Below are 22,085 nucleotides of genomic sequence, written 5' to 3' on the forward strand. Positions count from 1 at the left end.
TACGCAGCAAAAGTTCTTTCTTTCCCTGTGGATTTATAATCTTGAAACCAACCAAATGCAAAGCATCACCCCCTGCATCAAATCCCATCCAAAAAGAGATTAATGAGCAATCATGGACGTTTACAGTAGCTTGAAGAAAAAGAACTGTGTTGGATAAAGGCTGTGTATCATAGGGAAAATGAGCTTTAAATCCAAACTGCTGTAAGCCAACTCCTTCTTGGCAATGGGAGAGAGACCCCAGGGTAGGGAATTAGTTGTCCTGTTCCTTCACCTCCCTGCTCTCCCAGTCCCACAGCAGAAAGCCAATCTTCCCAAATCCTCTCAGAGCTAATGCAGTCCTTCACTGGAAAGGCTCAGGAGCGAGACTGTGCTGAGTCCTCGTGACAGACCCAATCGGAGTCACTATTTCCAAGATATGCTTTTGATTTTCCCGTCATTCCTTAGCACATTCCCTGGAGCGCAGCAGGCAGGATTCGGGATGTGAATCCCTGGCACGAACCAGGGGGTGTTTCATGCGGGGGGGCTCATCCGTGCAGCTGGCACAGTGGCTTTTCTTTGCGCTCGGAGGTGGTGCACTGTAAACTCTTCCGCTCTGCATGCTCCTGGAGCCCTGACACAGGCTGGCATTTTGCTTCCAGCACATACGAGTGTGAATCATGACTCCAAGGAAAACCAACACAGCAGCAAAGGCGCCTGGCGCTTGTAATGTGAAACACACTGTCTCTCTGCAGGCTTACCTGGCATCGCCTCGCTGACCGTGTCACTGCGGGCAGCAGCGAGCTCCTGCCACCTCAGCAGCTCCCATCTCCTCACTGCACCTCCCAGGGCAGGACGCTGGGTTTAACAAACCCTGCAGGGAGGAGGAGCCTGGGCAGGGAAGGCACTCCGTTCCCCCCAGGCCATCGTTTGGCTAGGACACCAAATCGACACACAAGGCTGCACTGACCTCTGGTCTCTGGTTCAGACAGACAAGGAAGTTATTTATCACAGGCCAAGTGAACGGGCTGGGACACTCCTGCACAAGTGCTGGTTTGCAAACAGGGAGTTTAATGAAGGAATTACAGAGCTGTTCCCGGGCACTGGAGAAAGCATGGTCTCAAAGCTGGAGCAGAAGGGTTAAGCTCACCTTTTCATCTCAGCTGAAGTGTGTGCAGGGAATGGGGGCAAACAGGAGGCATGCAGAGCACCTCGTTTGGCAGGGAGGGGATTCAACGATGATGGAGCACCAATTTCACATGCATGTGCACACACTCCAATCTTACCAACCCCTAAACCTCTTCAGGATCTCTAACAGGTAAAACACTAAAGCACCCTGAAAGCAGAAGCTGTTTTGGCACAAAAGCTGTGTGCCCTGACCCTTGTCATCTCCCGCAGCTGGTGCTACCCTCTTGGAAACCCAGCCTGTATCCAAAGCCACATCACTCCTGTGGCTCTGAAAGGTCAGGGAACTAACAGAAGGGTGACTGGTAAGGAGGGCACAGCAAGAAACTGGCTCCACACAGGAGGAAGAGCAGGGAACCCTTCTGTCCATGTGCTATGCGGGAGAATTGATCTGTTTACAGAAAATACCTGCAGCTTGCCTGAAAACATCTCCTTCATGGAAAAGTTTCATTTGAGAGAGCATTAAGTTCAGACACATTAGAAGGGGAAGAGCATAAGTAATGTGCTTTTTCACCTTTAGCTAAAGGTCATGGAGCATTCAAACAATTGCTCTGTTTCCAAGCTGAACATGACAGAGGCCAACTAAGCACCCGTCAGCACAGCTAATGAATGTGGAAAACAAAAGCATTTCCCCTGCACTTTGATCAAGAAACACTCAGTGCTCTGAAGAAGAAACTGATGATTATTGGCGATTTTAGTTTTAGGTAATGAAAGTCAAATCAAGCAGAACCTTTCCACCGAGATTCCTTCTTCCCTTTAAAAACACAAAAATCCACTATTTTCACTGGCTGTTTCTTGGTAAAATGGAATTATACTGAAGGCCATTATAAAATATCACACCATTTCCACATCCCTGGGACCAGATGCATCTCAGTGAGGAGGAGGAAGAGGATGACAACATCCCCACACAGCTGAGGACCAACCTACCCTGTGGAAGAGCCAGTTCGCTGCATCACCCATCAGAGCTCACTCTGGATCAGAGCCACGGATCAGCCCTGCCCAAAGCTGACACCTAAGAGTGAAACCAGGCAACAAACACCCTCACTTGACCACTCCTGGCTCTTCTCTGGCAGCTCCAAACCCAGCAGAAACACCTGGAATGCTGCTGGGAGATGGTGCCCATATGCACAAAGCACATTCCTGCTTATTCATTTGAAATGCATCTCTTCCCCCGTTTTGTTGGATATTCCCCTGGGGTTTATGCAATGGGGAAAGAAAAGCACCCAAGCCTGCTCCCCCCACCTCCTGCCCCTCCACAGCATCCCCTCTCACTTGCCTCATCTGTGAAATCAAACAGCTGCAATCCTTTAAATCACTTCTCATGAAGTGTCTCCGAGCCTAAAATAACGTCACGGCTCATTTCTGGGCTCGGCATTCCTGCCGCGCCGATCCCTGGGCGCGACCGCCACACTTGGAATGGGATCATGTATGTATATGAGAACAGCATTCGCAGCCCTGCTGCGCTCAGCCCCAGGAGCTGACCCAGGGCGTTCCCACCGCTGGGATAAGGATCCCCAGGCAGACGAATTCCCAGCTCTCAGGAAAGGATGTCTTGGAATGCGGCAAACCAGAACCAGGATCTACTCAGATGCAAGACACGCTGGTGTCAGGTTGGTTTTGGCCTGTCTTGCTTTCTTCCAAACAAGCTCTCACTGTGCAAACACATCCCATGACAAAACTGACCTGGCCAAGACACGCAAGCAAATACCACTGCCTTTTAATATTAAACAGCGCAGCAACTTCAAAGCAACTGGGCTCTCCTCTCCCAAGCAATCCCACCAGAGATCAGCTCCAGCCCCAGAGCCATGGCCGGGTTCCAGCCCATGGCGCTGCCAAGCAAGAGCCACGTGTTTGCCAACAGCTGAGAGCAGCGGGGCAGATCATGCAGGGACACGCTCCATGGAACGCTCTGCCTGCCCTCCCCAGCAGAGGCAAGGGGAGGTTCATGTGGGGCTGGCACACTTGTGACAAGAGGAGCCTTTCAGCTTCCCATCCAGACAGATCCCAGCTCAGCCCCCTCCTGCATCCAGACACCTCTAAGGTGTCACAAGGCTTCGGAAGATTACATGTGGCTGCAAAAATAGCTTCTAGAAGCAAACACCAGCAGCTTCTTCCAACATGGATACGGTAGGATAAAACCAGTGTGCACTTTAGTCAGAGAGCAGGGCAGGCTGGAGAAACCCTGAGCTCCATCTGACCTGCAAACAACTGCCCCGCTTGGTTCATCCTGCTCTGACACTAAGGGGAAAGCAAGTGGGGTTTGCAGAAGACAAGGACTCAGCACCCCAAGGCCAGGAGCCTTTCACTCTCTTCTAAATTCAGTCTTCACTTTGGGCACTGAGGTTTCTTGGGATCGTTTTTAAACCAAGAGCTGCAGATCCCCCTCACCTGGGCACATCCTCCTCCTGCTCCCATAAAAAGAGAACTTGGATTTTCTTTCTGAGACAAATGCTCTCGTTCTGTCCCACCTCCCAAACAAACACGCTCGCTCTGATGGAAGCAAAGCTCCCATAAATGGAACCAGGTCAGCATGTCTCATAGCCTGGATGAAAAGCTTCTTTGTGCAGAAGCACGCAGGCCCTGAGCGATGTGGATGAGCCAGCTGAGGCAGCCAAAAGCTTGTCCTGCGCCCTCCTTAACACTTCTGTTTCAAAGCCTTTCCCAGCTCCAGCTCTGCTCCCTGTGCCGCTCTGCTGAAGCCTGAAGAGGGCAGATGAGGGAATTCCACCCCTCTGCAGTCACTCCATGGGTTTCCAGCTTTCAAGTCAAACCCTAACATCATCACAGCAGGAATTCTACCATTCAGAAGCCATCACTGTCAGAAACACAACCCCGAGACAAGGTCTCCTCACTAACTTGTAGTACAAGCCCCTTCCTTGCTGTGGCCACCTCACTATAACCCACCAAGAAGCAGCTCCAAAGAGCAGCCTAGCCAGTGTGTGCCACACTCCACACCTAATAAGATTCATTTAAGCAGCTTGAGCTGACTAAAGCTCTCCACTAAGGAGAGGGGTTTTTCTGTTAAGGGCTTAAACCTAAAACATTCAACCATCCAGGATGAGCAAGCACAGGTGTGAGTGACACAGCACGTAGACGAGAGGCTCGATCTGGGTGAATTAACCTGGGCAAGCTTCAGTGGATTCAACAAAACACAGGCAATAAATCACCATCAGCTTATGCATTGATCCAAGAGGAGACGAGAGGTCAAGGGTAAGAGGAGGGAAAAAAGTGGGGGAGGATAAAATGGAAGAACAGCAGCTCAGTTTTCTTCTTGCTACCACCAGCCAGGAATGCCACACAGAGAAGGACAGGTCTCCTGATGGAAGAGCAGGTTCACCCCCCACAATCTGTATGGAAGTGAGGAGAGCTCCCCCATGGGTGTGAGGAGCAAGGACCAGGCTTGTGGTAAGGCCACACACAGGAGAGGATGCTCATTCCCTTGTGATTCAAGGCCATGCCAAAGAGGGCTGGAGGCCAAGTGCTCCTGCTCCATGCAGATTACACCTTCCCCTTTCCCCCCAGAGCTGTTTGCTGCATCCAACCAAGGGTGCTCCTGCCAGGAAGACAAAATGGACCTGGGTGCTCAGAAGTGATGAGCCAGAGAACCATGAGCACCACCAGGAAGAGGCTGGAAAGGGCGAGAAAATATGAAAGCACCATATGGAGAAACAAAAGAGGATGCCACAAGAGAGGAATGATGAAATCCCGTACCACAGGCACGGAAACAGCCTGATTTCTGCATAACAGCCCCAATGACAGTGACGTGCCACGCAGCCCCTGCCCCACGAGGCCAGGGAAGGAAAGCCTCTTGCCTTACCGCATGTGGTCGAGCGATCTGAACCGGGTAGGACATGGCGTGCGGCGCGTAGCGCGGCTCGGCGGCGCGCCAGCTCTGCGTCACGGGCTGCGTGGATCCAGACATCTCGGAAGGGCTGCTTCCAAATCACCGGCAAAGGATTAGGAGAGGCGAGAGCTCCTCGGCATCATGTGTGTGCTGTCCACGTCACACAACTGGAAGCAAAGAGGAAAGCAGCAGGTTAATATTCAGTCAACCACGGTCCCATGAGACAACCGAGCATCAAGGCTTGGGTGACCACCAAAACCTGAGTGCCCTCAACTCTCCAGCAGTCCCACGTTCCGCTTGGCAAATATCACTGACAAGTTTCTGTTGTGGATTACTCCCATCACAGGGAAGTCCAAGCATAAGATTATCCCAAAACCATCCCACCTGACTGCCCTGGAAAGCCTTCCCCAGCACCTGCAAACTGCCTGTAATTCATTTGGGCCCTGTTGATCTATGTCTCCATGTCTCTTCAAGACAGCCATTTTTCTGGGGGTGACTTAGTTCCCAAAACCACAAGCTAGGGTCTTGGCACTTCAACACAAGCTCCAAAGGCGCACGATCCCTCCTCAGCCCATCCCCTTCCCCATCCACACTCTCGCACACAGAATCCCAGAGTGGTTTGTGTTGGAAAGGACCTTAAAGCTCATCCAGTTCCAAGCCCTGCCGTGGGCAGGGACATCGTCCACTAGAGCAGGTTGCTGCAAGCCCCATCCAGCCTGGCCTGGGAGGTTTGGGGCAGCCTCTAAATCTTTCACCAGCACACCAGGAGCAGCAGAGGAAGCTTCCAGTGCCACCTCTCCCCACACTCTCATGGTCCCTTGCACAGAGAACCAACGCAATTTCAACTGAAGGAGCAGTTGGTGTGGACAAAACGCAAGCAGAGGTGGGAAAGGGGAAAAAAAAGAAGCATAAGCAAAAAAAGAGGAAGTTTTTCTTTTTCTACTTTTTTTTTGCTCCTCCTGTGAGACCACAGATCAGCCCGTGCTGATAAAGCACTTGCTATCTGCTGCAGGCAGGCACAGGGCTGCCTCGCTCAGCATCCACGCTCTGCTCCCCAGCCAAGCATCACATCAAACCAAGGCAACGGTCCCCGCAGGCTGGGCACGACAGGCAGAGCTGCAACAGCAGGATGGGAACCGCCTGAAGACCTTACAAAGAGGACAAGCTCTACAAAAACAACACTTTCCAGCAAACACTCCTTTAGACCTAAGGAGGATGGATGTGCAGAGACGCCTCCATGCTCCTTCTGAGTGAGGGCCAACCCAGCCTCTTTGGACAAAGGTGTTTTGCCAGGTTCCAGATGGGAAAACACAGAGCTGGGTTTGGTTCTCAATGCAGGAAGAAGGGGGACAACCACATTTCCCCAGCCCTGCAGCCACACATCATCACCAAGCCCCAGGACACCTCAGCTGCCACCCCGATCCCAGGAGCAGCCAGACCTCATCCCACACAGTGAAAGTGTCCCCATCCGGAACTCAGCACGCTCGGTGAATCCACCCCTGGGTAGGAAAGCCCCAGCACACACAGGGGAATTCAGAGGCACCCAGAAGGCAGCCAGGGTGTATTTACACCTCCAGTGTGACTGCCCCACTTCCCCTCGCGCTTCCGACTGGATGGGATTTTAATGGCTGATTCCCACCCAGAGCTTGGGGCTGTGCAAGGAACAACGAACGTATGGTTCAACATCCACTCTGCTCACCCGCAGGGACACACCACCACCCTCCTCCCAGCTCTCCTGCAGCCCATGTGTGCTCCTGCAGGGGCAAACCCTCCCTGCAGCAGCCAAGGGTGCGAACACGATGCTCTCAAAAGCTTGCTGGGATCTGCAGAAGTTCAAGGTACTTTCCTAATAACAGATTCAAACTTGGACATCTTGGCTTGAGGCCACCCAAGAGTTAATTAGCACATGTAGAGATCTATCTATCTATCTATATGTGTGTATATATGTGTGTATATATATATATACACACATATGCCACATGTATATACACACACTCCATGTTGGAGGTCCTAGAGTCCTTGACAGCTTTCAGCAAACCAACTGCTTCTCTGGAGGCTGAGCACATGGATGAGACCATGCCGTGGTAGGTGTCTACAGTGCAAGTAATGGGATGGTTTTTCTCTATTTAAACTCCTCAGATCAGCAGTTCAGCTTTACACCTCAGCACTCAGTGCAAAGCCACACGGTTTCAAGCTCTAAAGCAGTTTAAAAGCTTTTATGCTTCTTTCTTCGCAGCAAGAAAAAGTTCACTCTCTGGTAGAAGGATATACACACACGGGGTGAAATCAGAGGGGACAACAAAACCCTCCTGTACCAGACCATGCCGTGCTGGTGGTGTGCACTAACCACACACTAGCAGGACAAAGCAAGGTTTCTTCCTTACCAAGGGCAACAAACTACCTTTGCCTCAACAAGAAAGCCAAGAGTAAAAACTCATGTGCTTGCAAACAGGCAAAGCACTGCCCAAGCATCCCCACACCTGCAAACCACCACCAGCAAGATCTCGATGCAAGTCTCAGGCCCTGGATGCTCTCCACTGCAGCTGGACTGGGGCTGGAGCCAAATGAGGTCACCGAAGCACTGGGGCACTCCCATGGGGAGCAGGACGGTCAATGCACAGCCAGCAGCAGGGCTGTGGGTGCTCCCACTGGGGAGCAACCTGGGAGCATAACATCTTGCTGGGGATGTACTGGTGCTGCTTGGCCATCTATCCCCAGCAAAACAACCCAGGGTGCCTCCTCATCCACAGCCCTTTATTAATTACTCTTAAGGGAGGAACACAAACAATAGGAGCAGATTAATGGAAATCAAAGAGTGCAGCCAGGCTCTTTAAATCTCTAGGATCGAACTGTTTGGTTCCTACTTTTCCTCAACTGATTTTGATGAGGAACAGACATTTTCTCACAGGAAAAGTATTTCCCACCCCCCCCCAGTTGGAGTCTCCATCAGAGACTGTTTTATCCGCAGACCTGTGTTAGCCATTACAGCACTAGGTATGAGCAGATTTACAGTCTCTGATTAGGAACAGGAGAAAGCTGGAGGTTACCAGCAAACCCAGCACCAGGGCTACAACATGAAGAAGCCAGAGCCCAAAAGGCTCCTGCACCCATTTATTTCCACCTATATGGGAGACTCCCAGGATCCTGCCCTGCTGCCAGAGCCTTCAAAACCTCCACCCTGCTCCACAGAGCAAAGCACCACCTCCCTACTCCTCTGTTTCTCCTCTTCATGTGCCATTTACTGTCTAAAATCATTTCCCCATCACCTCTTCTCCCTAATTTACACCATGAAAGCACTCTACAAGCCATGGCAAGTTGCTGCAGGCTCGCTTGCACACAGAGGAGCTCTGCCTGGTCTCCTGGCTGCCCTAGTGTCTGACAAGCATACATCAACCTGGGCACAGCCTGTGCTAATGGGGGCAAGCAGAGTTGTGTCCACCCTGAATGATAGGCACAGATAAGCTCATGATACCCCACGGTCATCTACAAGGTTACAGCCAACACCAGGTAGACACAGGGCTGTACACCTCTGTGGGAGTCCTTTAGTACACATCCTGACCACAGCTAAAGCAATGCATTGATACAGTCAGGACCATGCAAAACCCCTACGTGTCTCAAGTAAGGCTTTGCAATTAAGTTGAGTGGCAAAAACACCAATTATCATCATTCAACACACTTGTTGCTCTTCAGAGTGAGAGCCAACCCTCCCAATCAGCGCCATGCTCCTCAGGGAGAGCAGGATTCCCAGGGGAGGATTTATATCCACGATATAAATACAGGCCATTAGCCATAATTACCCCACAGCTTAGTTCATCTGTCTGAAAGGTGACAAGAAGAAGACACTCCCAGCTCACAGATAATACCAGCTCATCCGTCCTCAGAAGAGATTTACAGACGCCAGTGAACACACACTGCTCAAGTGCCAAACAAACTGGTTTTAAAGCAAAGACACACTGAAATAAGATGAACGGAACAGCTTGTTTAGATCCAGAGTAATGTTACTCAACCTGTGGTCTATACCATGGAAGATGTTAGGAGGTAACCCACAAAATGACTGCAGAAGACATCACTGAAAAGCAATAACTAGCACAACTAAGGCAAATAAGCAAAACGCTGCCAGCACTCACCAGGGCACATTTAATTGAAGAGTATTGAAAATAAATCTCACGTTTAATTACTTTAAATGATGCAAGGGGAAAGACACACTAAGTCATCTTTACCTCAATGTTAAGTACACGACAAGTTTCCTCCTCAAAGCGGTGCATATCCTCCAGTCACCTTGTGTAGTTTGAAATAAAAGTGAAGGAGACCTGCATTTATAATGCTTAATTAATACCAAACTATAACCTCCAAGGGACCAACCACCCCATGGTGCTTCCAGTCACACACTTGTGTGCAGCACAGCAGAAGAGCGTGTTGCCTGTCAGCAGCCGACCCACGGCCAGTTACGGCACTGACATTGCCAAACAGCTCTAGATCAAAACCAGGCCTGAACAGCGCTTATGAGGTTTACCCACACTTGCTTTAAAGGACCAGTGGAAGCCAAAATAATTAAGATATGATGAAAATGGGTAAAGAGACATTCCCAAGAAAGGCACCACAACCTAACAGTAAAGGATTTGTCTAATCAATATGTGCGTGAAATTTTCTTCCAAGACAGTTGACACTACACACAAATATCTGTATGTACTGTATCTATTAAATCCTTTCAATAGGAAAGTAGGCTGTCTGCCATAAATTTAGGGCTCTATTCAGCACGACAAAGACGACCATGTCAGTGTCTGCAGCCTGGGAACCCACAGTAGCGTTCAATCACAGCGGGGCACAGAGGTTTTAAATTAAAATAGCAGCACAGGGTCAACAAGAAGGATCAGGCACATCCTGAGCCCTGTGACATGGAGGAGAGGTTACTTCAGCCCCAGGGCTCAAGGCTTGTACCTGTGTGTGATCTTAATGCATGTTTCTTGCTTCGGAAGTGTATGAAAGCAAAGCTGGATGGCAGCGCTCTACACACGATGGTCAGACCCTCTGGTTCCTCAGGTGCACCTCAAACAGCAGAACCCAAAGCAGCTCTTGCCCTGTTCCCCAGCTCACCCGTTGGCAGCACCTCTCCAGCTCTCCTCCCTCTTCTCCTTTGTCCCGATGACTTCTGGACTGGATTAATCTCCCAGCCTGCCTGGCAGTGCAGATGCACAAGCCATTACAGCAGCAGATCTGAAGGAAGAAGGCGCTTTGCAGCACCGCAACAGAGCTGCCCAGGGCAGGCTGTTACCCTTGTAAGAAGGTACAAGGAGTCCCTAAAGCCACAGAGGGGATGGCAGAAGCTCAGGAGATGAAGTCTCTCGTCCTGGTTTGCTGGAAACCTCCAGGCTGCATCAGCTCTCCCACCACAGCACAGCTCCATGCAGAACCAGTTCTGATTCCTGATGAAAGGTGACTCGTCTGCCCTGCTCCTATCACTGCCCGAAGCGGCAAAGCAGGATTTGCAACTTGTATTTCTCCTTTCCAGTCTTTCCAAGTTATTTTGGGCACAGGACCCATGTTTAGCTCTGCCCTGAGATAACCTTTGCCAACGTTTGTGTACAGCGTTTGGCACCATGGAGCAAGGTCAGAGGGTTGGATTCTGCCAGCCCCACTCCCGGTTGCATTTCCAAAGGCTGCTCTCAGCAGTGACATGACACTGATGCTTCTGGCATAGGAAAGTACACGTTACCTGTGTCATTCAACTCCTCCCTCGTCCAGATCCCCACTCTCAGTGGCATAATCTGATTTCTTGGGAGCAGAGGAGACATCTGCACCACCAGCCCCAGCACGGACAGCCCTGGTCAGATGAGGACTTGCAATGGATTTCACACAGTTTAACTACCTCCCAGCCCTCGGCAAAGCAGCTGCGAGTGACCTTGTGACAACTCCCAGAGGGTACATATGTGCTTAAATGAACAAGACTGACCCATTTCTCTGCAGGAGCGCTCGGCTGTCACTTCCAGCTGCAGGGACATCCTCTTATTAACATACAGGAGCCACACACCGAGTGCCAGCCTGGCCACGGCTCCAGCCGCAGGTCAGCATCAGCATGGCTGGACTGAGACTGGTTTTCAAACCCTGCCTTAACATACCTTTCCCTTCAGTTTCCCTATTCCCACTATTGAATTTTCCCCTTCTAATAAATTAAACAAACTTAAGCATCTCCTGGTCTCCTGCTTTTTGCAGCTGAAACAACCCACGGATCGTCTGGACGGCAAGCTCATCAGCAGGGATGTGATGGCAGAGCTGCTCCCATTACCCAACAGCATCGCTGCTCCTGTGCCAGGGCACCCACAGCCCTGCAAACCCATTCCATGCTGCTCCACTGGGAAGCGGAGGGAGTCAGCATGCACACGGCCACACACAACCCACAGCTACTGACTGCAGTCCCAGTGCCCAACAGGGACACTTCAATAATTAAAGATACTGACAAGAAACAGGCGGAAAGAAACCCACACTGCAGAAAAAGGGAGGTGGGATTTGGATCCATGCACAGGCCATTCATGGAACAAAAGAGTTATTTTAAGTCTGGGCTGGAAATAGAAAACAAATTAGACCATGCGAGGCCTTTGTTGAAGATGATCTGCAAAGACAAATGGAGACGCCTGGAGAGGAAATGAGAAGAAACCCAAACATGAAACCACCTGGGTACTGCAAAGGGAAACAGGGCAGGGGCCTGAGGAGGAAAGGAAAGGAGTGACCATCAAGCGCCAGAGCACAGTTAAGGCAGCCAAAAAGGAGGCAGATAAGAAAGCGAGTGCAGGGCAGCAAAAGCAAACCAGCAGAACTGATTACTAAGAACCCAGGGATGGAAAAAAAAACAGTGAAGAAAATGGCCCTTTTTTTCAGATGGAAATCCAGCCCAAAGCTCCAGACACAGAAACGCACGAGCTGAAACTAAAAGCACAACTGCTGAGGCACGACAGACTGTGCAAAGGCACAAACTGAACCTTCTTCCTGTCCTATCCAAACCCTTGTCTGGCAGCCTGAAACGCTGCCACACTTCCCACTGTGCTGCCGCATCCACCTGCGATCCAGGGCAATTCCAACCATGGGGTACAGCAGACAGCCCGTTCCAGGGCAAAGCTCCTTCTCTCCCCCCTCCCAGACCTCCATCACTGCACGCATTGTACAACATCTCTTCCACTTCAATTGCCCTCCCTCTTACATTAAACATGGGCTTAAACATTGTAACTGTTACGCAGCACTAATCTCAGTAATAAGCACACACAAGCAACTTTAAATCAAGGGAAAAAACCCTACAATTCCTTGCCGAGGTGCAATAACGATACAGTAACCCTAGGACTATTCCAGCCACGCTCCCAAGTCCATTAAACAGCACATTAACAACCATGGCTCTAACAACACATCATCACTACACCCATTCTTGGCTCCCAGGAGCTAACCTAAACCCCAGATAAACAAGGCTTTTGAAATGCAAGGAAGCTCACAAAGCACCTGGGACACACACACACACACAGGACTGTATATATATTTTGCACAGAACACACTGCTCATTTGGTTTTCAAGCCCTTCAGTTCCTATTACCAAAGAGACAGATCCTCTGATGTCTGGGGCACGTTCATGAAAGCTCAGGGAGTCATCTCCTTGAGATCCTTTTGTTGAACAAATTACTCAGCTCAGGAGTGACATTTTCCAGTATTTACATCCTGAATAAAGGAGTGAAATTCATTTTCTGGAGCTGCTCGGATGAAGTTCTTTGAGGCGGATCAGCACTGCTAAACATTTTCTCCTCTCGCATGTTCCCACTTTCAAAGACGACAAAACATCTTCGCCTCCTAAATGATTCCTTTTCTTTCATGATCCTCTAATGATTCAGGAGTCTCAACTTCACACGAAAATCTTTGAAGAGCACCGACTGCCAGCATAAAAGCAGAACTATTGTGACAAACTGCAGGATTTAATGCCTTCCATAGGACGACATGTGCAAGAGGAACAAGAATTACCCTAGGGAAGCAAAACAAAGCCTGCAAATAAATTAAATGACCTGTAAACCACGGTACTCAAAAATATATGAGACGCTATGCAGCTGCGCCATAAAATATCCCTAAAGAAGGGAGTCATCTGGGAGTGGAGCTGGTTTAAACTAACCCATTCTAGCCCAGGTTTGCACTGCACCCGCTGTACTTACCCAGCACACCGCTGCCCCTCGGACGCACGATGGCAACTTAAGGAATGCTGCCTCGATGCTCTGTCAAATACCAGCTCTGAACCCTCCACCAGGCCCTTCTCCTCACATCCCCTGGGTAATCACTAAGCAGAGAGAGTCAATTTTCAGCCCAGGTTAATAACCGAATTCCAGCCATTTGCTCCTGCACGTTGCTGCTGCTTTCATTTCTCCCTAGGAAAACCAATGTGAAGTTCAAGCTCGCCGGTGGCCCGGCGAGAGGAGCTGCTCATTAGTTCACAGCAGATCAGCCGGAGAGACAGGTCCAAGCGGCAGGAGCCATTAATTGGCCATGTTCTGCTTTCCTTGTCTAAGTAATTAATAGCTTCTAGACAGAAAGTCAAAGCCTCTCTAGAGGCACCAAAAAAAACCTTCAACATTTGCATACGACGTGTAGCACCTCGCAGAGCAATCTGCAGAGGGAAAGGGGACAGGAGAACATCACCTCCACCTCCATCCCTTTCTCAAACACCCCTCTACACACACCTACAGCCTGGCAAGCAGCAAGCGCAATGTGAAGGGTTTCATCCCTCTGGCATTCACAGGGGAGTCTCACCCTAAAAAGGAGGCTTGCACAGCTCCAGCTCCCTCCAACTTCATTCAGAGGCAAATGGCACTTTGCAGGAGCCAAGCTTTGGGTTATGTTTCCACAGACAGGCTTACGAAGCAGATGGGGATTCCTGATGTGTTTAATAACTGAACCTGCAAGTGGGCAAACGGGATTTCAGCACTTCCCTGCCAAGCTCAGCCCTGCTGGCAACAAGCTGTCCAAAGCCACCAGTCTGTCTCCAGCAGAGCAGGAGTCCTGGACACTCTGACTGAAACCTGGTTAAATCCTTCGGGATCTGCCTTTCCTGGGCTTGCAGCAATGGTTTTCAGCCTGTCATTTACAGGCTTTCTGGGAGCCTGTGGACGAGCTTGAAGGAGTTCTTGAAGGGCAACTGAAATTCATGCTATACAGATGAGACATCTAGAAGGGTCCGCTCTTCCACAGGGAATCGATCAGCACCAGCAAGATGGGGTCAGAAGCCTCTGACCTTCCTGCCCCATTGCATGAGATAGAGGGAAGAGTTTTGCTTTGCTTCCCAGCAAAATGCCCAGGCCCTGGGCTATCAGCCCTGGGCTATCAGTCCACCCTGTTCTGCAATTGGTGAAGTCAAAGCTATTTATTAATAATAATTATTGCTACTTAAGAACAACCCTCAGCTGCACACATCAAGCTATTCCTCAGATGACTCACTGGCCCCAATTCACTGCTGCTGCTGTGCAGGCACAAGCAGGTACCTCCCATCACTCTGCACCTACCTGCCCTGGGGCTGAGTTTTCAGATGGTTCCTCACCCTCCAAACCCTTTAACCACAAAGCAGAAACAAACACAAACCACGAGGGAAAGGTCTGACGCAAAGCAATCCTCATCATCAGCTGGGAGGCACCTCTCCTGGGCAAACAGAAGCTCTAACACAGTCATTTAATACGGACAAAAACTGGCCCGGACAAAAGCACCAGGGATTCTAGCAGAGGGAATAGCAGAGTCATAGTCCCAAGGTCAATTATTGCTTTTGTGGAGCTATAGGAACAAATTACAGCATAATCATCTTTCCAGAGTCCATCTGGGGAGCACTTAAGGATGTTTCCCAGCACCTTCATGCAATAAGCTTATAACCTTGATGAAGGCCTTGGATTTAAATTAAGATGCACTCTGGTTACTCACAGCAAGGAAAGAGACGGCATCTGAAATTCTCTCTGCTAAGGTGATGAGTTTCCCTGGGTATCAAGTTGATGCAGGACAGCTTACACGGGGATAGCGAAGAGGATTACTGTCCCCAAATCTCCATCACCTCTGCTTGGGTGCTCATGAAGCAACTGCAATTAACAGCCCTGTATTTTAATGGGAGGAGCCAGAGATGGATTTCACTTCAAATAGCTTCAGTGCCTGTGAGGAGCACTGGAGTCTGTACTGAGGTACAGACAGACCCATGGTACTAGGAAAAAAACCCACACTTATTCCAGGGAGGAGACAGCACAGAAGTGAAGAGTTCAGGAAAATGATGCTCAGTGCTCTTTAAACAGCCAAGAGGCAATAAGGCACTCCAGGGTACACCAGTCACACAGGAATTATTCCTCTGCATAGCTGGTTAGTGTGTGAGTGTTCCTGAGGTTTAGTTGGGATGGGGGGAATTCCTTATTTATTGATCTTTTGAGCCACAAGAGCAGATTCACACCAGTGGGTACTAATTACAGCTCAGTAGGCACAAACACACCAAACTGGAAACACAGCAAGTTTCTGAATTTCGCTTAAAATCCTATAGTAGATTAAGTGGAGAAGGTGCTTCTGGACACATCAATGTGTTCATCTGTCTTAATATCCATCCTGTAACATCAATACCAAAGTATGATGTACTTTACAAACTGATGAGGAATGTTTAAACAAGGAAACCCTGAGAAAGGAGATAACTCCCCCATTTTTAAGTCGTAAGGGAATTCTTATGGACAAACTGAACTGCTCTTCTTCCCCCCTGTGAAGCTGTTGCATGCTTCACCCAGGAAATTCACTCTGCTTTAATACAAAACACCACTATTTCAACAGGAGCAAGAACTGCAAAAGGAGCAATGTCCTGGAAACAGCAGGTTTGCTGTGCAATCACTGCCACACTCTCCCCGCACTTCCAGAGCCTCCCAGCAGTGCTGCTCCATGCAGCTCACAGGATGGTGATGACCCCAGTGGAAGGCTGCTGACTGACTGAAGCTGGATATGGAGCTCCTGAGTCCTCCTCCCACAGCTCTGGTTTAAGGGGTGTGGAATGGCTTAATTATGCCCCTCAAGGCAGGAAGAAGTCACTTGTCTTTAAACACTCAGACTTTTATTGAGTTAACATGTTTTAACAAGGTCAAGGCTTGAATGGTAAACTCTTACCCAAAGGGAAATGCGCTACTTCCCCCCCCTCGCAATTCATCAGCATCACCTCTGGTTTATTTCTAGAGCCCTGGGTAAAACTTCCCAGACAAAAAATCAAGGAAAAATAACTAATTAAGCAGTCAGAAAGGGTAAATAAACCAAATAAACCTTCACTTTCTTCACCCTACCACAGTGTCACAGAGAAGCACCCAGCACTTGAACACAGCACCCACATGCATCCCCTTGCAGAGGGCTGCAAGCAGGGTGCCTTCATCTCCTGCCACGTAGAAGGGTAAGCCCTGGGAAACCCGCTCAGTTTAAATCACTGCAGTCTCTGCAGTGAAAACAGCTGCAGAACAGCTGGCTGGGAACTGAACAACTGGGCACAGGCTACCGGAGCCAACCCACTGTCCCCACATCTCCAAGGATGTGGCTGCTTGGTAGGGAATCTCCAGAAAGAACCAAGCATTGCAGACAGATGCTAAAGGTACAGACAGATAAATATTGCAAACAGATGCTAGAGGTAAGCAAATGAACAGTGAATTGTTTGACAATGTGGAGGGAGAAAGATAAATTACAGCCTTCCCCAAAATCACCTCCCTGCTACCCCAGCCCAAGCCCAAAAGACTTCACTGGTTTGTTTCTACTAGCAGCCACTAACAGGGCAAGACCATTCCCATATCCTGTGAACCCCCATGTGCTCGTTTACATCCCCAGCCTTGCCACAACATTATTCTTATAAGCTCAGACTTCCAAGGAAAAGCACGGCATTAGTCTTTAACCACACACCGTTCACCAAGATCATAGAGAGTAGACTGAGATGAGCTCTTAGGCAGAAGCTCTTCCCTGTGAGGGTGCTGAGGCGCTGGCACAGGGTGCCCAGAGAAGCTGTGGCTGCCCCATCCCTGGCAGTGCTCAAAGCCAGGCTGGACACAGGGCTTGGAGCAACCTGCTCTAGTGGAAGGTGTCCCTGCCCATGGCAGGGGGTTGGAACTGGATGAGCTTTAAGGTCCCTTCAACCCAAATCAGTCTGGGATTTTATAATCATTTACCCATATACAGCACAAAGTCACTTGCCAGGCAGGAGTGGGGACAGATGAAAGTTCTGCACAATTACAGCCCTTCCTTCCCTAATTTTACCTGCTTCCTACAGCCCAATGAGAAGGGCAGAGCAGACACGTCTGTCGCTCAACAAATTGGGTTTTAGTCATTGTCCACTTGAGCATCCCTCAGCAGTAGATACTGACCTGGGCAGAAGTGACATCAATCGCACACAAAGCAGTTTTAATTCCTCCATGCAGGAGTTTGTACTGGTTTGACTGCATTTGCTTTTAAATCAGGGCTGCTTAAACTGGAGCAGGTTTCCTGCTGTGATTCACATATCCCATTACACAGCTCAACCCAGCAGCCAGCTCTGCGCAGCTCCAGTGAATGGAAAGTTGAGCAGTCCATAGAAAAAATGCTTCTGTACACAGACAAAGGAGGCAGACTTAAAAACCACCACGTCCCCTGTCATCTCGTGTATGCACAATTTACCTTTTGCTTTTGGTACCTGGCTAAAGAAAGGTAAATCCAGGTTGGATGAGGCTTTGAACATCCTGATCCAGTGGAAGGTATGGGGGACAGGGGTTGGAATAGGTGATCTTTAAGGTCCTTTCCAACCCAAATCATTTTATGAAAACCCAGGAAGACAACACACCTCTAGACACAAAGCAGGATGCAGAGCTTAGCCTGCACCTCTTCTTTATCAGGGTAAGCTTCCCCTCTCCCACATCTACCCCAGCCTCTTCAACTGACTTCATCTTTGGCATCACGTGCTTCCACACAAGCCATCCTCCTCCCACTGGGATTTTCAGCTCCCTCAGCACAGCCCAGAGAGGACCCCACCTGCTCTAGCAGGGAGCCAACTCAGCCGGGATCTGTGTAACAGTGATGCTCTGCATCAGCACAAAGCTCTCCCAAAGCTGCTCCCAAGGACAGCGTCCACAGGCACTGGGCAGAAGCAGGAGCATCGCTTGCTGGTTCCTGATCTGCCAAGCACAAGATGGACCCGCTCCTCACTGGGAGCAGGGAGAGAGCATTTTATCAGGGTACTCAATACCAGGTGATGACATTACACAGGCCAGTAATGAATGCCAAAGCCAACAGGGTCCATCCCAACAGGCAGGAGACCCACAAGGTAAACACAGCACTGCCAGGTCGCTGTGAGGAACACATTGCACTTCTGAGGCTTCAAACATACCAGGAATAATTTGTAACAAGGTACTTAAAACTTCAACACATCTAAGGCCTAAAATTGAACTTTGCAACTTAACACCACAGTGTATTTTATTAGCAAGGTGCTAATGGCGATACAGTACATCAGGTCACGTTTTAAAACTCACAAATAGTTTCCAAAGACTTTAATCAGTCATTAAATAGGTGCTTTAATAAATGGCTAAATCAATCATTATAAGCCATAATATTAAAGTAAGCTATTGGACTTTATAATAATCTGCAATATCTCCAGCTGAGGTTCTCATATCTATCTGTAAGACATCAGGATGTTAGACGTGAAGAACAGAATGCATTATCTATCATTTCTTAACTCTTTGTTCGTAGACTTTAATGTAAATATAGTCCATACGTTGTCACACTTCATGTAGGTGATGTTTAAAATACAGAGGAAACATTGCAGAGCACTAAAAAGTGGTCCTTTGGGATGGCACTGAAGAATATTTAATAAAGTCAAAAGCTGCAGGCTAATTTCCCTTGGGAGTTCCCATTTAAAGCCTGTCGCAGCAAGAATCCATCACAGACAGCACCAATTCACCCACACCAAGGAGAAAAAACACCTCTTCTTTCCCCACTGCCAGCCATACAAGCAGTCTGTGCTCTTGCCTCCACTGGGGGGCAAGACAGAAAGCAGACAGGCGAGGTGACCAAGCGAGCCTCACATCTTTAGATGGGGCTCGTAACACTAAGGTATTTAGCGTAGCATTTCTCAGGGGATGGGGAGGAAAGAAGAAAAGCTATCCCACCCTCATCCTCCCCTGCAGGGAGAGACCAGATGTCTCACCTGAGCTCAACCTGGGGCTGCTACGTGTCTGGGAGAGATGGGAGAACAAAGAACACCAACCGAGCAGAAAGGGAAATACCTCTTCAACTCCAGCAAGACAAGGTCCCTGCCAAGAAACACACCTCCAGTTCCTCATTTGCTTTACTTAGAGAAGCTAAAAACAATAAGCAGAGGCACACAGCTGGAGCAGATGGCTTTAATTCTTCACTTCTTACAAGCAGCAGCTCTTCCCCTCCTGCTCACACACCTACCCTCTGTTGGCACTCAGTGGTGGGAGTACGATGCCAAGAGATGGAGCAGAGCCCTTCCCCAGTGCCAAAGCAATCCCTTAAACTCCCACCCCAACATCCCTGGGATGGGCTGTGATCAAGCTCTTCTGCTTGCTCCTCGTCATTCATGCCAGGTAACCTTTGCAAATACTTCTTAGCAATCCCAAAAAGCCAGCCAGGCTGCAAGAGATGCAGGAAACCTGTTTAATACAGACTGATGCACTAAAATAACCCACCTCCCGCGGCACCGCTGTTCTCTTTGACACAGCAACCTAAAGGTCAGTTGTTGGGAGATTTCAAAGTAAACCCACCAAACTAAACCATTTTAGGTCTGTATCACTCCCATGTGTGCGATGAAGTGATGAAACACACCCCATCCTGTCTGCTGGTTGAAAAAAATGATTTCAGGTCACTGTCCCTTATGCAATGAGAGCTACTCAGCTCGGATAAGATCAGCCACTACTAAGCAGGATTACAGATTTATCTCCCCTCAGCGGTGTGATCTTCCACTAATATTTATATCACCAAAAAATAACACAGAAAATATTTCCAGAGCTGCTCTTTGAGTCACCAGCAAGGCACAAAATGCTCACACAGCAAAAGGCAAATCTCTTAACTGCAAGGACAACACAAACCGCAGAGGGGGAGCACAAACCACCACAGCCCTGGTGTCAACAACAGCATGGGAAAACCCAGGCAGTGCTGAGATGCTGCCAACCAAACCAATGGGGCTCGGTTTGGAGGGCAGATGTGAAGCATCACCAGCTGACTCATGCCAAGGAGCCAGGATCTGATGCGCTCCGCTTCCGAGGGTACTTCTCTATACCTGTAACTTACATCTGGGCAGCACATGCCTGCACCAGGACGTTAGAAATCAATACAGACACAGGGTAAGGCACCCAACCCCGTCAGGGGATTAAGGGTAATTTCTATATTCTTACACCTATCCCAACACATGCTCCCTTGGGCCAGCACTGCCTCCACAAGACACAGGGCAGAGGCAGCCCCAGGAGCAGCACTGGCAGACAACTACCATATACACCTCCTGGTGCGGGTGCAGAGCTTCAAACCAACATCAAAATTGAAAATAAGGTTTCAGAGACCACAACAACAATGCATAAGCCTCTACACCTAACTGCAAATATAGTGCTTTTGAGTGTGGACCACAAATATCTTCCAAAATGATGCTAGAAATTCAAACCTATACATGCAAATAACACCATTTAGGGATGCGGATGCTGACTTCCCGGTTTCCCAACACCATTTGCACAAAGACTTCAATCTCATCTCACTCATCACTGAGCCAGGCAATAGGGGACTACTCCATCAATGACATCACTAATCACAGCGTTGATTACATCATCATCCACAAGAGAGTATGCAGCTTTCCAAGTGGAACCAGCAGCCTGGGTAAAGGACGCCACGAAGGACGTCTGTATTTAAGAAGTCTCACGCTGTTAATTTAATGGCAGAACTTTCAACACTATCTTTGGGAAATATCAAGTACATGGACACAGTATTTTCACGTGCTGTTGCTAATGTCAGTGAGCCAGCACACGCTTATGGGAATATTCTGGCTCCTGGAAAAGTCACATACACACTCATGGCAAGTGAAGGACTCCACAGCCAGGAGGCCAAGACTGAGACTTTGCACGAGTGTACTCAAGAACATCTTCATCCCTGGTCTCAGGGGAACAAACAACACAAGATTTGCCAAGAGCACGATAAGGAATGTGTGTGCTGAAGCATCTCTCTCCAGGACGGGAAAACCACTTAGAAACACCCCTTTAAATGGCTCTCAATGGAAGATAACAAAGTTTAATAACAGGAACTCAAATGAGAACCAAGCACCCGTTACAGAATCTGGCACTATGCGGCTGGGAACGTGCGAAGGACAGCGTTCTGCTGTCCCCATGCCACACACCACACTGGATCTGTCACGGGTAACTGCTTCTTGCTCAGCCTTCCCTCCTCTGCATGGGCTATTTGCAGCAACAGCATTAGAGCAACCATCAAGCACATGCTTAAAAAAAGCAGAATGACGTTCAAATGACATCTATCCATAAATCAGCCCAAACCACAAACATCTGAAGAAGATTTTCACTTAATCCAATTTACTGTAATCTCTCTCTTTAGTTAAAATGACAGAAATGTCAAAATGGGACTTTACTCCTCTGTCAAAGCATCTCATGGTAAAAAGGAAAATAAGCAGGCTCTCACGCGCAGCACCACTTATTAGGTTAGAGATGTCAAAACTGTACTTTGATTCTCACTATTAGCAGTCACATCCACATGCTGTGCCCTTCTGTTTCACTTCATTTCCCCTAAAAGCGAGCACAGAGCATATGCTTGATGCCAAGCACCATCTAAGCTAAAACTCAAGCTACCCATTTCTTATTGCTGATGACCCTGCGCCCATCTCTGCTTGAGGGCATGAAGACCCTCTGGGGGTCTCATATCCCATCTAAACAGCCTTATTTACTAGCAAACATCTCAGGAAGAGCATTTTGCTGCTTCCAAAACCTAAAACAATGATCCAAGACTTAACACACCAACCTTCGACTGCTTTCTCCATCTCTCCATGTTAATTGGCAAACAGGGCAACCAACTCACTACCGGGAGCTAAGCATGTGGGTGTCCATATA

At 49.0% G+C, this 22,085-nt stretch overlaps 1 protein-coding gene across 9 annotated transcripts in view; it reads right to left on the bottom strand.

Annotated features, from left to right (window-relative positions):
- NCOR2 (nuclear receptor corepressor 2) overlaps positions 1-22,085 on the bottom strand; it is a 237,005-nt gene that overhangs the window by 164,326 nt on the left and 50,594 nt on the right. For all 9 annotated transcript variants that reach the window (XM_062624136.1, XM_062624129.1, XM_062624134.1 and 6 more), the window contains exon 2: positions 4,979-5,172. In XM_062624136.1, the coding sequence (XP_062480120.1) occupies positions 4,979-5,083 (105 nt within the window). In that variant the 5' untranslated portion in view covers positions 5,084-5,172. The remainder of the gene's footprint in view (positions 1-4,978; positions 5,173-22,085) is intronic.

This window comes from Pezoporus occidentalis, unplaced genomic scaffold (assembly GCF_034315485.1).
Source record: "Pezoporus occidentalis ecotype Australia unplaced genomic scaffold, CSIRO_AGI_Poc_V1 ctg262, whole genome shotgun sequence".
Taxonomy (NCBI): domain Eukaryota; kingdom Metazoa; phylum Chordata; class Aves; order Psittaciformes; family Psittacidae; genus Pezoporus; species Pezoporus occidentalis.